General features: G+C 44.5%; 1 protein-coding gene and 1 long non-coding RNA gene across 2 annotated transcripts in view; both read left to right on the plus strand.

The window, feature by feature from the left end:
* LSM8 (Small nuclear ribonucleoprotein family protein) overlaps positions 1-14,337 on the plus strand; it is a 51,739-nt gene extending 37,402 nt beyond the window's left edge. The window contains exons 4-5 of the mRNA XM_086511778.1: positions 13,633-13,685; positions 13,764-14,337. Coding sequence (XP_086367904.1) covers positions 13,633-13,685; positions 13,764-13,854 — 144 coding nt within the window. The 3' untranslated portion in view covers positions 13,855-14,337. The remainder of the gene's footprint in view (positions 1-13,632; positions 13,686-13,763) is intronic.
* A 746-nt stretch (positions 14,338-15,083) lies between these two features.
* LOC147458209 (uncharacterized) lies at positions 15,084-16,719 on the plus strand. Its single transcript, XR_015188024.1, has 3 exons — positions 15,084-16,018; positions 16,160-16,279; positions 16,372-16,719. It is a non-coding gene; the product is annotated as an uncharacterized LOC147458209 (long non-coding RNA).
* Positions 16,720-16,790: the final 71 nt, after the last annotated feature.

A 16,790-nucleotide genomic window follows, 5' to 3' on the forward strand; every position in this document is an offset into this window, starting at 1 on the left:
TTTGCGTAAAAGTTGTCATCGTAGTCCGAACTATCTGAAGACGAGTCCTCCGTAGAACTGTCAACCACGGGGCGAGGTTTAGACTTCTTTGCCTTTTTCTTCCCCTTTCCGAAGCGTTGCTTTTTGCTTCGCTTTTTGCCTTTTCTGTCTTCTTCGCTCAAGTCAGATGAGCTAGAAGAACTGTAAGAAGAAGAAGAAGAAGAAGAATTGGGTACTCCTTCAAATCGAACACGCTTCTTCTGTTTCTTTGCCTTTTCAAATGTAGACTGATGACCCAAATAACCCGAGAAGTCAGCGCCTTTCTTTTGCTTTTTGTCGTGCTTTTTAGCTTTGTTCTGCGCGTCAAAAAGCTGAGCAATTCGTGCATTAACCACCTCTTCTAATTCTTGCTCTGTATACTTCCTGGGGGTAGGAGGTTTCTTGAGAGCGGGTTTGCGGGGTGGTTTTGTGGTCTTCCACCACTGTGTGTGCACCTCGTCGAAGAAGTCTGGCTCATATGTTTTGCAAATTTCGGGTCCTTCGCAAAATTAAGCATCATCTTTGTTGCATCGCCGATCAGTTGTCGACGCTCCATCTCTTGACGGTCCGCCGGAGTAGGCCGGGGCGGGCCATACTCCTCGCGTGAATCTTTGTTGTGGTCTCTTCCCGCATCTCCGGATGCAAAGGAAGTCGACTGATCTTTGCCTGAAGCCATAGGTGCCGCGTAAAAAGGATCGGATTTTCCGTAGGAGAGAAATCGGCCGCGCTTTGATACCACTGTAACAGACTTGGACACTCCAAGTCAAGAATCTACCGCGACACCACAAATAATCACTTCAAAACAATTCATAGTTCACAATTCAACACTGGCGCGACGGACTTCCATGCTTAGAAATATTGGCCCCAAAGACTGGCACCCCTTCTGTATTTCTTTTTGTATTAATTTGTGTTCAAAGTACAAGAGTGCACGCAGGCGCTCACACTCAGACTCTGCGTCCAGATGCTCTCGATTGTGAGAGGCCTGTCCACATATTTAAATGTTTACAAGGGATGCTAAAAGCAGAGCCCCAAAAGCTGGTAAAAATCAAAAGCTTGGGTATTTTTAAAAACCCTCATAAAATAAATCAAAGGCTCTTTCTCTCTCTTTCTCTTATGCTTTAATAAAATAAAGCAACTTTCAAAATTGCGTGAGATTTCCAGCTGCGTAGCCAAAAGCTGGCTTTTCTGTTGCCGTAGAATCCGCTGGCGTCCGTACAGCCTGCCACGTGGCCGTTCGTACAGCCTTCCGCAAATGGCGCTACATTTTCCGAGTGTTGACCGTACGGCAATGCCACGTCATCATTTTAGCTTGTTTTTCCCCGGGACTGTCCATGCCAAAGAGGGAAAGGTGTGTGTGTGTGTAGACTCAGCTGCCACATCATCAGTTTGTGACACGGGGTTCCAATTGGAATAGATTATGCTAAAGCAAAAGCTTCAAGGTATAGTTTCACAATCTGAGGAGTATCTGCTAGGTCCTCCTCCTCGATCCACTTCGCATCCAATGTAGGATAGTTCTTGAATTTAACCAAAAACCGCCTTATTACTTTACCTTAATCTTTCTGTCTTTATTGCCAATATCTGTTGTGGAACAAGGATCTTCTCGTTTTCTTCCACTTCGGGTTGCTGATCAGGCTCCCCATCTTCAGGCACATTGCCTCTAAAAGGTCGGAGGAGACTCACATGAAAAGCATTGTGAATCCTCCAAGTTTCGGGCAGCTTTAGTTGGAAGGAGACATCATTTATCTTTTCGGAGATCTGGAAAGGTCCGTAGTATCGCATACTAAGCTTTGGAAAAAGCCTCTCCTTTCCCTTTTTTTTTCTCAAGCGTGCCTTCTCAAAACGTAAGAGCACCCAATCGTTCTCCTTTAATTCAAATCGTGTCGATGGCGATGTGCTGCCTTTTTCTGTCTTTCTTGAGATTTCTGCAAAGCCTCGTGGACCTTGGCAAAAGCCGTGTCCAAGTCGCGCGTGTACTCATCGGCTTCAAAAATCTCATCTTTCATGCTTAAGAAGGGTGGAACCTTCGTAGCACCTTCAATAATCTCAAATGGCGCCTTTTCCATCGAAGAGTGTATCGTGTTATTGTAGGCAAATTCCACCAAAGGTAAATACTTTTCCCATTGAGTCTTCTGATCTGAGATGTAAGACTTCAATAAATCTAGAACCACTGAATTGGCAATCTCAAATTTCCCGTTAGTCTGCGGGTGGAAAGATGACGAGAACTGCAACCGCGTGCCAATGTTCTCCCAAATTGCCTTCCAAAACAAACTCGTAAATCTGGGGTCCTGTCGGAGACAATCGTCTCGAGCATGCCATGTAATCTGAAGATCTGGGCCACAAACAGTCTCGCTAAGTGATCCGGCTTGACTGTTTTCTTCACTGGAATGAAATGAACTTGCTTGCTAAACCTGTCAATAATAGTCCAGATACCATCTTGACCACTCTGTGTTCTTGGGAGATCAAAAATGAAATCCATTGCAAGACTTTCCGAGGGTATTGGCAAAGGTTGTAACAATCCCTATGCTTTATTGTCACGCGACACATCCAACCCTATGTGTCCGTGGACAAGCTACAGCATGACCAGGGTTCAGTTGAGTCAAGTCGATCTAGAGTACAAGTGATCTGACACTTTTGTGAGTCTATTCGTAGACCGTGCATGCCCAGTCACTTAGTGTAGATGCATATCCTCTGGTTGCACACAGCATGATCATCAATATTCCCATCATAATCCATTAGAGTCAGTTAGGGGATTTTTCCAGTACATTTAGTCTATTTTACCTATTTTTGGCATTTTTCACTTATTAATTTAAGTGACTTTCCAACAAAAGTAGGTAGGGCAATTTGGGTAAGAAAATATATAAGCAAACCCAAGCTAGCACTCAATGGCAGAAGAGGCAGCAGGAGCTCCACGCTCAACAGGCAACTTCTCAGCAGAACCCCCCCCCCCCCCCCCCCCCCGGCAAGAGACTTAGCGTTTTCAGCCAAGGACAGCCTGGCGTTTTCTCCATTGCAGATCAGCCCCAGTGTTTTGCACGGCAGATCAACCCGGCAACAGTTAGATACAGCAGATCAGCCTAGCGTTTTTGCATTTGCAAAATCCCGGCGACAGAAGGACCAAAATTCAGCCCTAGCGTTTTTGGTTGCAGATCAGCCCCGGCGTTTTGCACCTTTACCGCAACGGAAAGTCAAGGAACATTAGCGTTTTCAGTTTTCAGCAGTTAGTATCCGCAGATCAAGTCCCGAACCTCGCAGATCTCACCTTCCCGCAGCAGTTCCTCGCCGCAGGGTCAGTTTCTGCAAGATTTACAGTTTCAGCCCGGAAAACGCAGATTTCAGCATCTGCGTTTTCAGCGTGTCGTCGTCGCATAGTCGCCATTGACATAGAGTCAGAATTCAGCAGATAGAAGATTTGCAGATTTCAGCCGCGTTTTTGGACAGCAGTAGCAAGATTGCAGATTTCAGCCCTTAGGTCGACTTCGTCATCACCGTCGTCATCGTCGACACAGCCTAGACTTGCATCAGTCACTTGTATTCATTTGTACCAGATTGTGCAATCATAAGTAGACCACTCTCGCCGACGAGAGTGGGGCCTTCGGAGGAGGGTTTTACAACGTCTCTGGTGTCGTATCTCTCTTCTCGCTCTATCTCTCAGTCTCATACACTTGCATGCACAGTGTCCATTCACTTTGTTTGTGATCATAGCATTCTCTCACTAAGAATGGAAGGCTCTACCTTCCATAAGAACAAAAGGAACCTTGAGCACAGTTCGGAGTACTCATCTTGAGCAAAGCGCAAACATTCATTCCGCTGCACCTAACATTGGTATCAGAGCTTTGGCAGTGTTCTGTATCACTCAAGTAAAGAACCACAAGAATGACTAGAATTTTTTTGATTGTTGCGGTCACACGAACCTAAGTTCGCTTGTGCGTGTCGATTCCTAATCGTGTGTTTTGAAGAGTGACAGGAATCCCAAGAAAGAAGGGCTTGTCCAGCCTCCCCTTGTGTCTCTTTTCACTCATTGAGAGCGGACTGTGCACTTAGCGGCCGGCCAATCGACGTGAGGTGGGAAAAATCAACCTTGGTGTGAGCGCAAGGCCGTCAAGGGGTGCACCCGCGGAAAGGAGTAGAACTCGGGTGAAGAGAAGATCCTTCTCAAACACGGTTTGCAAACGAAAGAAAACCTCAAGAACCTTAAGAACCCAAGAACCAAGGCCCCCAAGAACCCAAGTTCCTCGTGAACTTAAGAACCCAAGACCCACACGAACCCACAAGAACCTACGACTTCAGAATGGTCATCACTCGAAGCGGAATGGATACTTTGCTTGGAGGTGATGAGCAGGAGAGAGGCGAAGAAGAATTTTCCCCACCAGGAGATTTTTCTGACCCTTTCCCATCTACGTCAAGGATTGCACTAACTCCTATGGAGGCTTTGGAGCAATTGTTTCTGGAACAAAATTTAGAACGCGAAGCAAGAAATGCAGAAATGAAACGCAGACATGCAGAAGACAAAGCAGAAAGAGAAGCAGAAAGAAAGCAAGACAAGAGAACAGCGCGAGCGACGCATGCAAGAGTTCTTGCGACTTTTTTCTCAAGTGCAGGCACCGATGCAAGAGATTCGGGAAAAGGAGACTCTCTCAGTCTCTTCTTCTCTAAAGCATGACACACAGGATTTGCATGATTGTAAGCAGCATGATGATTTGATTGACAATGATAAGCATGCTGATTTGAATGATATTGCTAAGCATGATGATTTGGATGACAATGACAAGCATGATGATTTGCATGATCAAGATGTGATTTCTCACAAGCATGATGAGTTGCATGAAGAAGATGTGATTGTTCACAAGAAGAATGATGTGTTAGTTGATGCTTTTTCTAGCGAAGCTAATCTCGTTGTAGATTCGATCAATCACGAAGAACCGATCTTGGCTTTCGAGTCGCGGTCCAAAGAACCCCCACAGGACGATTCGATCATTCAGGAAGAACCGATCTTGGCTCTCGAGCCTAGGTCCAAAGAACCCTCACAAGAAGTATTATGTGTTCGCATGATTGATACGCACGTAGTGATCGAGTGTTTCATTCGTGATCGTTTCTTGTATTTTAGTCAGCATCTTTATGTGATCCCTTTTCCAAGGTGTGACATATTGTATGTTGAGCACGTTTCTCTCATGGATGAGCACGCTTGTATACGGATTTTTCATGAAAAGCTGAAAAGTATGTATGTAAGGAAGTCACATTCTATGTCTCTTCCTTGGCACGACACAGTTGTAGAAAGAGCACATGACAGTATGAGCACCAAGCATGGGCATTTCCGTTGTGAATTGCCAAAGTTGATTGATTTAGATCAGAAGAGAAAGATTCGATCTCATTGTTTGCGTGTGTGTGGTGAACCGTTTGGCACTCCGTCTCTTTGTTCATCTACATTGCATGCATAGTCTTCGAGGAAGACAAGATTTTTTCCACTCACTTTACATGGAATAGGTATGTTCATGTTTTTGTGTTGGAATTGGTTTCAGGAATTTTCAGCCGTGGAGATTCTTGAAGAAGAAAGAAGCATGACACTCGACGGAGTTGAAGCATTGAAGGAGCCACAGAAGACTTTGTGTCGCTTTCGGCGCGGCCCAAAGAAGCAAGCATTGCAGACCTTTATGAAGTTCAAGTACCGCACCACCCACACATCAGTGTGGGCCAGCGAAGAGTCCCTTCCAAGATTCCGGATGCTATTGGCGATCTCCCTCGACGACATACAGTTCGGTACCAGTACCTCACTTTGAAAAGAAGGGGATGTCACGTGACACATCCAACCCTATGTGTCCGTGGACAAGCTACAGCATGACCAGGGTTCAGTTGAGTCAAGTCGATCTAGAGTACAAGTGATCTGGCACTTTTGTGAGTCTATTCGTAGACCGTGCATGCCCAGTCACTTAGTGTAGATGCATATCCTCTGGTTGCACACAGCATGATCATCAGTATTCCCATCAGAATCCATTAGAGTCAGTTAGGGGATTTTTCCAGTACATTTAGCCTATTTTACCTATTTTTGGCATTTTTCACTTATTAATTTAAGTGACTTTCCAACAAAAGTAGGTAGGGCAATTTGGGTAAGAAAATATATAAGCAAACCCAAGTTAGCACTCAATGGCAGAAGAGGCAGCAGGAGCTCCACGCTCAACAGACAACTTCTCAGCAGAACCCCCCCTGGCAGGAGACTTAGCGTTTTCAGCCAAGGACAGCCTGGCGTTTTCTCCATTGCAGATCAGCCCCAGCGTTTTGCATGGCAGATCAACCCGGTAACAGTTAGATACAGCAGAGCAGCCTAGCGTTTTTGCATTTGCAGAATCCCGGCGACAGAAGGACCAAAATTCAGCCCTAGCGTTTTTGGTTGCAGATCAGCCCCGGTGTTTTGCAGCTTTACCGCGACGGAAAGTCAAGGAACATTAGCGTTTTCAGTTTTCAGGAGTTAGTACTTGCAGATCAAGTCCCGAACCTCGTAGATCTCACCTTCCCACAGCAGTTCCTCGCCGCACGGTCAGTTTCCGCAAGATTTACAGTTTCAGCCCGGCAAACGCAGATTTCAGTTAGACACAGCAGATCAGCCTAGCGTTTTTGCATTTGCAGAATCCCGGCGACAGAAGGACCAAAATTCAGCCCTAGCGTTTTTGGTTGCAAATCAGCCCCGGCGTTTTGCACCTTTACTGCGACGGCAGTCAAGGAACATTAGCGTTTTTAGTTTTCAGCAGTTAGTACCCGCCGATCAAGTCCCGAACCTCGCAGATCTCACCTTCCCCGTAGTAGTTCCTCACCGCACGGTCAGTTTCCGCAAGAGTTACAGTTTCAGCCCGGAAAATGCAGATTTCAGCATCTGCGTTTTCAGCGCGTCGTCATCGCATCATCGCCATCGACATAGAGTCAGAATTCAGCAGATAGAAGATTTGCAGATTTCAGCCCATAGCGTTTTTGGACAGCAGTAGCAAGATTGCAGATTTCAGCCCTTAGGTCGACTTCGTCACCGTCGTCATCGTCGACACAGCCTAGACTTGCATTAGTCACTTGTATTCATTTGTACTAGAGTGTGCAATCATAAGTAGACCACTCTTCCGACGAGAGTGGGGCCTTCGGAGGAGGGTTTTACAACGTCTCTGGTGTCGTATCTCTCTTCTCGCTCTATCTCTCAGTCTCATACACTTGCACGCACAGTGTCCATTCACTTTGTTTGTGATCATAGCATTCGCTCACTAGGAACGGAAGGCTCTACCTTCCATAAGAACAAAAGGAACCTTGAGCACAGTTCGGAGCACTCATCTTGAGCAAAGCGCAAACATTCATTCCATTGCACCTAACATTTATGCATGTTAAACTTGACCTTCTGGCATACCAAGCACCTGCGCACAAACTCGTCCACATCCTTCTTGAGTGTCGGCCAAAAGAAGTATCTCTCTACCCCTTTCAAGGTGGTAGCAATGCCGCGATGAACCGTAAAAGGTGGACAGTGGCATTCGGTCATAACCTTTTTCCTCAACGGCTGTGTAACGCACAACATGGTTTTCCTCATCAAGTAGCCATGCCCAATGGAATATCCCGCTACTATGTCCCCATTTTGTATCCGTTTGAAAATGTTTGCAAAATCTGTATCTGTGGCATACTGATCGACCATATCCTCGAAGCTCCTATGATGTATCGCGGAAATAGCCTGAACCAACGGCTCTCGAGACAAAGCATCCGCCACCAAATTCTTCTGTCCCTAAACATGGACAATCTGGAAGTGAAACTGTGACAAGATGTTCGCCCACCGCATTTGCTTTTCCGATAGCTGCTTCTGTGACAAGTAGCGTAAACTCTAATGGTCTGTAAAGACAATAAAATCCACTCCGAGTAGGTAGTGCCGCCACTGAGTAAGAGCGTGGATAACACAATGGTACAATGGTTTTGCCCTGATACCACTGTAACAGACTTGGACACTCCAAGTCGAGAATCTACCGCGACACCACAATTTATCACTCAAAACAGTTCACAGTTCACAAGTGATTCGACACTGGCCCGACGGAGTTCCATACCGAGAGATATTGGCCCCAAAGACTGGCGCCCTTTCGGTATTTCTTTTGTTATTAATCTGTGTTCAAAGTACAAGAGAGTAGGCAAGCGCTCACTCTCAGACTCTGCGTCCAGATGCTCTGCAGAGTGGGAGCCCTGCCTACATATTTAAATGTTTACAAGGGATGCCAAAAGCAGAGCCCAAAAGCTTCAAAAGCTTGGGTATTTTAAAAGCCTCTTAAAAATAAAGCTTTCTGTCTCATAGGCTTTGCGAAAATAAAGCAAAGCATTCTCTTGGCAATTGCGTAGGCTGAAAAGCTGTCCCAAAAACTGACGCTGCTGTCCGTACATCGTTGCCATGTGTCAGCCCTTTTTTCTCGGCGCAAAACGCGCCGCTTTTTGCGGGCTTGTCCGTACATTGCAGCCACGTCATCAGTTTCTGTACGGCATTTTCCTGGAGCAAACAGCATATACGACCATCAGAGAGTGTATGTGTGTGTGTTGTGGATACGCCACGTCACCAGTTTGTGACATATAGAACACACTATGTTCAAGAATCCCCATTTGTGAATTGTGAACAGATCACGTCCAAACTTTCTAGACAATGAACTTTAAATTCCATCTTGTCCATAATCCGGCCAACAACAATGAATTAGTGCACACATCTATAGTGTATTAGATGCTTCTGATTGGTTCCTCGCCTTGAACTCCGGCCCACAAGTTCAAACACTGATAACTTGAACTTCAACACAAGGGTCCAAATTATTTGTAGGGAGCTTCATTTTGTCCCTCTTTGCCACTTATAAGCCTCTCCTTGGCTAAAGCTAGTGGTGGTAACTGCATCGTGACTAGAAATATGGTGTTGTGGCCACTATGGTCGCCACTACGTGTGCCATGTCGATCTCCTCTATCAATTCTTTATCACCGTTACGTCTCTCCAGCTTGCCTTTCCCTTTGTCCTTGTGTGAGTTGCTTGCTGCATTTGCCTTTGGCTATGCATTCGTGAGTCAAACAAGGCGTCTTGTCACATTTATAACAACGGTTGTCAAACCTCGTGGTTGTTGAGGCAGCTAATTGAGTATTGGTATTGGAGTCCTTGTCAAGCTTGCCTTTGCCTTTGTCCTTTAGCAAACTCATCATTTGCTTTTGGCTTCACAATCCTGAGCCAAACAATTTGACGACTTCCTTGAGAACTTCACCCGTGCATAGGCCGCTAACTCGATGCTAGAGGATCTACTTAACATAGCCGATAGTTGGTGTTAGTCATTACTGTTGCTGGCGCTCGAGCAAGGGGGAGCCATAATGCACTTACAAGATCTAAAAGGTGTTTCCTTCTCGTACTACTCCAAGAGTTGGCTGCACAAAACTCCCAAGCCGTTCCACATTGCTCACCGAAAATTTTGAGCTTGAAATCCTCTTTTTCCAAGCCGCTCCTCAAAGCTCTCCAAAAAATCTACAAAGGGGACTTTAAAGTCCTCACTCCCAAATTTTCAAGACTCCGTCGATGGGTGGTCCGATGCAATGCCTTGAGGCGCCCATAAGCTTCAGCTAACAACGTTTTAAAATGCTATGGCACAAGAGGGGGGGAGGGGAAGTGTAAAACCTAGATCTTCACCATAGTCAATTCCGTGCACCTGACATGCCAACGGTGAATAGGACAAGTAACATTTGCAATGGCAAGAGCGCGAACATTGGGCATTACCAGCCAACTGGTAGAACTTGATAGTAGCAGGCAATGGATAGACAGAAGGAAGACAGCTAGAAGAGGCAACCGACATCACCAAGAAACTGCAGGAGGATCCACAAGATGCATAACAGAGCATTGTATTAGAGGTAACAAGGAGTGATCAGCCAAGGTAGAAACGAGTCGACTTGCTGAAAGGTGGCTCGTGAAGACTAGAGCTGGGGAGGGAACTCTAGGAAGATAGTGAAGGAGGCTTAGGGAACAACAACTTTTTTCCCTCCAGAAAGATAGCGAAGGAGGCTTAGGGAACAACAACTTTGGAAACTTGATGTAGAACCTGATAGAGCGAGTCGAGAGCAAAGCGGCAAGCCAACAAACGTAAACCCAAACTGTCTCAAGATAGTGACGTAGCAAAAGGGTTAGGGTTTTCAAAAGCTAACCTTGTTCAACCGTGGACTTGTCAACCGCGGGGCCTAAAACCCTAAAAGCTTGGATAAAACCTAATCGCGTAATAAACCTACTGACGTCACCAGCACACGGACGTTGGCAAATCGCGGAAGAAGCTTGCTGACATGGCACCTATACGAAAAAATGGCAAAATGCGGAACCAAGGTTTGGCTCATGCTTTTGGGTCTTGCAGCTCTTGGAGAACGTTTGTCACATGCACATGGCTCTGTGTGCCACATGGACATGCTTCATCGACTCCAAGAGCCAATTCTGTACCTATCTCTAGATAGGAGTGTCTAGAATCCTAGGAGGATTAGTACCGGCAATTTTGTGAGGGTGCTTGCAAGACTTGCATGTCCGGACAACTCCATTAGATTAGATTTTTCAGTTTTGGAACCCTCTTGCATAAATGGTTTGTATCCCCGTTTTGATAGATGTTATTACACTTTGGTGGTGGGCATCTGCCATGACGTGCATGTAGGTCTAGGATAGAGGAAAGTGTTGGTCCAGTCTTTTCCTCGAATGGTCCACAGATCAGTGAGTTATGGCCATTCAACTGCTTGAAACTCACATGCGTGCACATTTGCACATTTTCCTGATCACCCAATAAGTCAGTATAAAAAAAGCAGCAAGACCAGTGTTTTTTCATAAGATTCGATTGCAAAATCAGCTGCGTTTTCAGCCCTTCTAATCTCATTTGATCTGCTGCATTTTTGCAACCACATTCGCATTTTTGCAGCCAGCCATCAACCCTTCATTCCTCTCACATCGGGAGCTCAATTTAGCCCGAGATCTACCCCTTGGTGGCCATCTGCAACCCACATCGAGACGGATCCAAAGGTGCATCAAATCAGCCACGGAGGTGCTTCGTTTTGAAGAGTTACCGCGGTGACATTCCCCATTCGAGTCAGTAGAGTCTGCATTGAGGTATTGCATGTGTGTACATTCTATTACGCAAACAAAAGCAAATATCACATGGGGAACGGTGTGGGGGGGCCTTGAGGGGGTTGGTTGGGACCCCATTGGTTGTCCTCCTCTCTTTCTCTCTCTTCCTCTACACATCTCTCTCTCTCATTCTCTTTGTAGAAGGAACTAAGTGTAAAGTCTAGATCTTGTCAACCATTTCAATTCTGCTGCACCTGACATTGGTATTAGAGCTTTGAAGATTTTGCACTAATCCGCTAATCCACCCCAAAAAAAATTCTTCTCTTGTGTTTTGGGACACTCCTTCCACTCTTGAACCGCAGGCCTGCCATTGCGCGTTAGAACTGTAAGCCTTGAGCGTCGAAAAATAGCAACCAAGTGTATACCAAGTGTTGCATGCGGGGTGCGTCGATGAGGGGTAGATAGCTGTCTTGAAGATAAGTCTGCGACCTTCCTTGAACACAAGAGTGGAAATCCTTGCATGGTTAGTGGTATTGAGACCTCTCACAATCCAGAAGGCGAGCAAGCTCCTCCTTTGAATCCTCCTAGGAATCCTCCCCATCCTCCACCAGATGCTCCACCCTTGCCACCCAATCCCATATAATCCATGATGCGAATGATAATGGAGATGACAATGCGACAAGATGAGGCACGACGACAAGAGCGTGTGGAAGCAGCGAAGCGAGAGGAACGTTGATTGGCAGCCAAAGCCGAGTCTCGTAGACGGGAGCGCGAGGCAGACACAGAGGATAGATGGCAAGAGAGGGCAGCCATGCAAGATCTCATCACCTCTCTTGCGGCTCGATCCGATTCCTCCTCATCGGAGCCGGATTATGACAAGCTTGCCAAGACCATCGTGGAGGCGACCAATGCTACACGAACCATCAATGAACCATTTCCCGAGAAGATTACGTTCAGTAAGTATGACGGTAAGATGGATGCGGTTGTCATCTATTCTCGGTTGCATCAATTCACATCTTACTTTGCAGTCATTACAAAATCAGATAATTACAAAGTTCTCTTGGCTTCCATGCATCTCACGAGTGATGCTATCACCTAGAAGGATGAGTGGATAGAGGAGGACGACGATGCCCACAAGGTGTCCCATGCCAGGTCTCCTTATTCCCCTCTTGAGCTTAGTTGGGAGGAGTTTGAGGAGGATCTAAAGACTCGCTTCTTGCCTCCACAGTACGTGAAGCGATTAAAGGAGGATTTTTGGGCTTTGTCTCAACGAGGTAAACCTGCGATGTCGTATGCTAACCTTGTGTCCTAGTTAGGTGGACAATTGAGAAAATCGGATATGGAAAGGTTGGAGGCTTTTCTCTTTGGATTGGACCACTTGATCAAAGCTTGACGTGGAAGCTGGTGATCCAAAGACATTACAAGAGGCGATACGCTTGGCTCAACTCCAAGAAATGAAGCACAACAAGGGTAAGCTCAAGACGGCCTACGGTAATGGTAACTCTATAGGTATTAATTTTGGGTGTCTAAGCTTTTTGGAAGAGCTTTCCACAAGGAGGCTTTTGGAGCCCTCATAAACAAGGTCAAGAGGCCACTTTGTACAAGGCTATGGCTATGGTCTGAGGTTTCTATGGTGTCTGCAAATTTACTTCACAGTGGCTGCTTTCCACTGCCTATGGGTTTGCATGGACTCTTCCCTTTGCTAGAGAATAGGGAAAAGGCATGCAGAGCTCAACTGTTGGGATGGGCTGATTTGACAATTAAAATGGCTTGCAATTTTTCTTGTTTGGTAAAATTTCTGTCTCTTTGCTTTTAATTAAGGTCATGGTCACAACTGGTGTTTTCCATGCATTCCAAACCCTTACTACTTAGGAATGCTTGTTGGGGCCCGGGAGTGCTAATAGTGCATTAGCCTTTGCTAATTCTTGTTTTGATGCTGGCGGGAAATTAATTAAGCCTTCGTAGATTTGGCCAAAGTTGATGCTCCACATTCTGGCCCATTTAGCAGTTTCAATCAGTTCATTTGGCATTGTAAAGGCCAGGCTGCAACGTACGTGGCCTCCGCCTGTTTGCTGCTATTCTTGAAGATCAATCTGCAAAATAGTTACCTGCAGGCCTCTGATTCATGACCATCCAAGGCTTTGGTTGTCAAGATTGATGATGGGCCATAGACTTCCAAATAACACTTGTATAAAACATATAGGCTGGAGATAGTGGTTATAGTACGAGAGGAGACTCTGAAACAAGCCACGAAGGTTGGGTGATTGGTGCGTTGGTTACCACTGCTAGCCATATTACATTAGTGGGTAATGTAGCATTTTTGATGCCGTATTCTTACCAGGAGTCAAAACTTATGAATCTACCACAAATCTCTTGTAGTATTCTAGATTGTAGGCTTTTAAAAAAAAACTTTTTAACGTACCTAATAACTCAACAGTTCTACGTAATGAGTTATTAATGTACCTAATGCCTGATCAGTCACTATAATGCCTACTCCATTTGCTTATACCAACTTTAACAGTTTTCTTTTGTATGTATGGTCACCATCTTTTGTCGCTTGGTGTCAGGTCGGTGTGGAGCCTATAGTGTTAGGACTATACATTATAAGGGGAGACAACATGTAAGACTTTACAACTTAAGCCTGATTTCATGACTTACAATTGGCTGTTGTTTACTTTTGCCCTTTTGTTATGTGTAGTGCGGTTGTAGGTGAGTTGGATGAGGAGCTAGATGAGCATCTGGACCTCTCTTCTCTACGAGCACATCCTCTAAAGCCTGTGCAGCATTAATGAGTTCATGGAGTGGACTTTAGGGTTTTCAGGTTTTTCTGGTCTTACGGCCAATGGGCACTCTCTTGCTTTCAACCTTAACTTGTCTCCAACGAAAGGTTACAACTTTACTAGCACCGACATCATGACACCAGACGTAGATTGGGAGACTTCTAAGTGCAGCAATGGGTCGCCTTTCTACAATGCAAGTGGGCGGGAGTATCTTTATGGGAAGCTTTAACAATTGAGGGTGTATGAATTAGCTTGCCCTATCGACTACAGTTAAGACTGTTTTGCGTCATATTTTATACACAAATTTTGGACTTGATACCCCACATGGTTTCTGGCCAACAATGGGCATTTTCTTTTATGCAACCATGTTCAAAGGTTCTAAGCCCTACACTCTTTTTGCTCACAATTACAAGAAGTATGATGGGCCATCATACACTTGCTGTTATATGAATCATGGTTTGATTTTGACCAAAGTATTATGGATTCTTTTTACACGTGTGTGCTCGGTTGCACTATGAGCCTGTGCTCTGTGTGACCTTGTGCTCTTTTTGTCATGTTAAAGGTGCACGCCTCTCGATTGCTTGGGCATTAAACTGCAGTTGTTCTATATTCTTGAGATAGAGAAATAACATCGTATTTTTGCTAGCATGAACACTATCCAGTGCACTGATGCAACAATGACAATGATTATTATGAGTCCTCGAGTGTCAAGCCTCTTAATCGAGACCATTGATTTGTTGTATGTCCAAATGTTGCGGCTCATCATTAAGTTCATCTTCATAAGTGCTAGTAAACTTTTCAGCGCTGTTTGATGAGGTATGCGAGGTATGCATGGGTCCACTGATGGTATGGAGTTGGTCAGCCTTGCAAATAAAATTTTTGCTGAGTGTCGGAACTAAGTAGCAGTGGTATCTGATGACTGCAAGAGAGAAATCAAATCTATGCACTAGAATTAGTAGAGTCACTGTGAAATGGCTACATAATCCCTCTTGTTGTAGCATTGCCATATCTATCTTGCTTGGTGAGTTGCCTGATGTTAACTCTCTCTACATTGACATCTATAGACTATTCCAATTGGTTATTGAAAGTTCACATTTCATTTGCTTTGCTTGCCGTAGCGTACTATTGCAATGCCAGGCCAGGAGGGTTCTTAATAACTTTGCCTTGTAGTTGTTGTTTTGTGCAATTGGAATACGTTTAAACTTCAAAAGCAAACTACTTTCGTGTACATCAGAAGATGTTAAGCTTGGAGCTTACAATAAACGCACGGTTTCATTACAAACTGAGCTAGTCATGGTTGCAACAAAGACAATGTGTAAGGCTGCTCTCTTCAGGTACGATTGTCACTCTCTTGGCATGAATGACACAAATATCAGCAAATAGATGAGGTGGGCTTCTGTTGCTTCTTAAATAGCTTTAAGAGTAATGCCTTGCATAGAGTACTCAGTACCATAGCTTTGCAAAACTTCTTGGATGTATTTGCAAATGACAAGAAATTAAGAGCTTGGCGCTTTCTTGGTAGTCATTATCTTAAAAAGCCGTGATGTTGATTTGGATGGTGACAAATTTGAAGCTAAGTTTGCCTGATGTTAGAGGTTAAATCTGATGTTATTCTGTATAGGAAGTAAATCATTGGTTGCCTCATTTATTTATGCATTGCAAGGCCAAACTTAGCATCGGTAGGTTGTTCAATGGATCTTTTATTAATTGAGTGGCATAATACTTCATTGGGGTAGTGATGCATGTGACCACTGGATACTTTTTTTTTTTCAAGAGTAGGTATTTTTCCGAATACCTTGCATATACACCTATCATTCTAGGGCATCCTTATCTTTGAATTCGTACTAGAAGAATGAAGATGATTGTAACCCTAAACCTAACCTTGGTATCAAATTGGGCCATAGCTTCTCGGGTAGTGTCACCATAAATTTAAATGTTTCATCCGCTCTCAAATGTATGCCTAGGGAGAAGCTAAATGATCTTTCAATTGTATAATCGGTTTTTGTTTAATGGCAAGAGGAGCATTTAAGGAAAAAGAAGTCTATTATGCATATGGATGGCAGAGTAGACTTTGCTACAAATTGTAGAGGCAAGGGTGAAACAACCTCTTCACATGGGAAGCCTAACCAAATTGAGAAAGATGAGAACAAGTATGAGAAGAAATGCTTTTGAGGTATTGTAAGACTATTGATTATTTGATTGTCAACTATTTTACCATGGTTATAAAAAAGGCAATAAAGAAAGAGAAACATTTCACTAGTTTGTAGATGCCCCCCTCCGAACAATTAATTGTCAATTGTTGTGCAATATATAGAATGGCCATTAAGAAGGGCTATGATCTTTGAGGAAGCTACTGCTGGATACACAGCTAATTAATATGAGAAGAGATGATGAATTTGAAGCTCTGGAAAGATCTAACATCCTTCTAGCTAAGGTTTGGACCTAGTTGGATTTTATGAAAGAGCAATTCTTTTCATTTGTGTATATGGAACCCTCACAAGAAGATTTATAAATTTTCTGATGTAGGAAAAGGGAGTCTTTTTCAGTTTTTTTTCATACAATGGATAACATCATGAGCTTTTGTTCGGGAGGCACCACATACCTAGATAGGTATGATTGGGGGCAGGAGACCACCGGCCCCCCCACCGGGCCGGCAATCCCCTGCCCTCAATCGTACCCAGCTAGGTATGCAGTGCCTCCCTCACAGAAGCTCATGATGTTGAGGTAAGTCATAATGTGGGAATTATTGTGAGAATTTGTCCAAAACTTCTTGTGCCTGTGATGGGCATGCTTTGTAAAACTTAAAGATATCATAACCCTGCCAGTCGAGCCCACTTGTAAATTTTTTGTTCTCTTATTGTAAAAAAAAAACAATGGACATTAAATGCCAATGTTGGTACAACCCATTGCTACAGAATGTATGCATGTCAATTGAGGATTCTCGT

This window comes from Adiantum capillus-veneris, chromosome 5 (genome assembly GCF_014529385.1).
Source record: "Adiantum capillus-veneris isolate H3 chromosome 5, ASM1452938v2, whole genome shotgun sequence".
NCBI lineage: Eukaryota > Viridiplantae > Streptophyta > Polypodiopsida > Polypodiales > Pteridaceae > Adiantum > Adiantum capillus-veneris.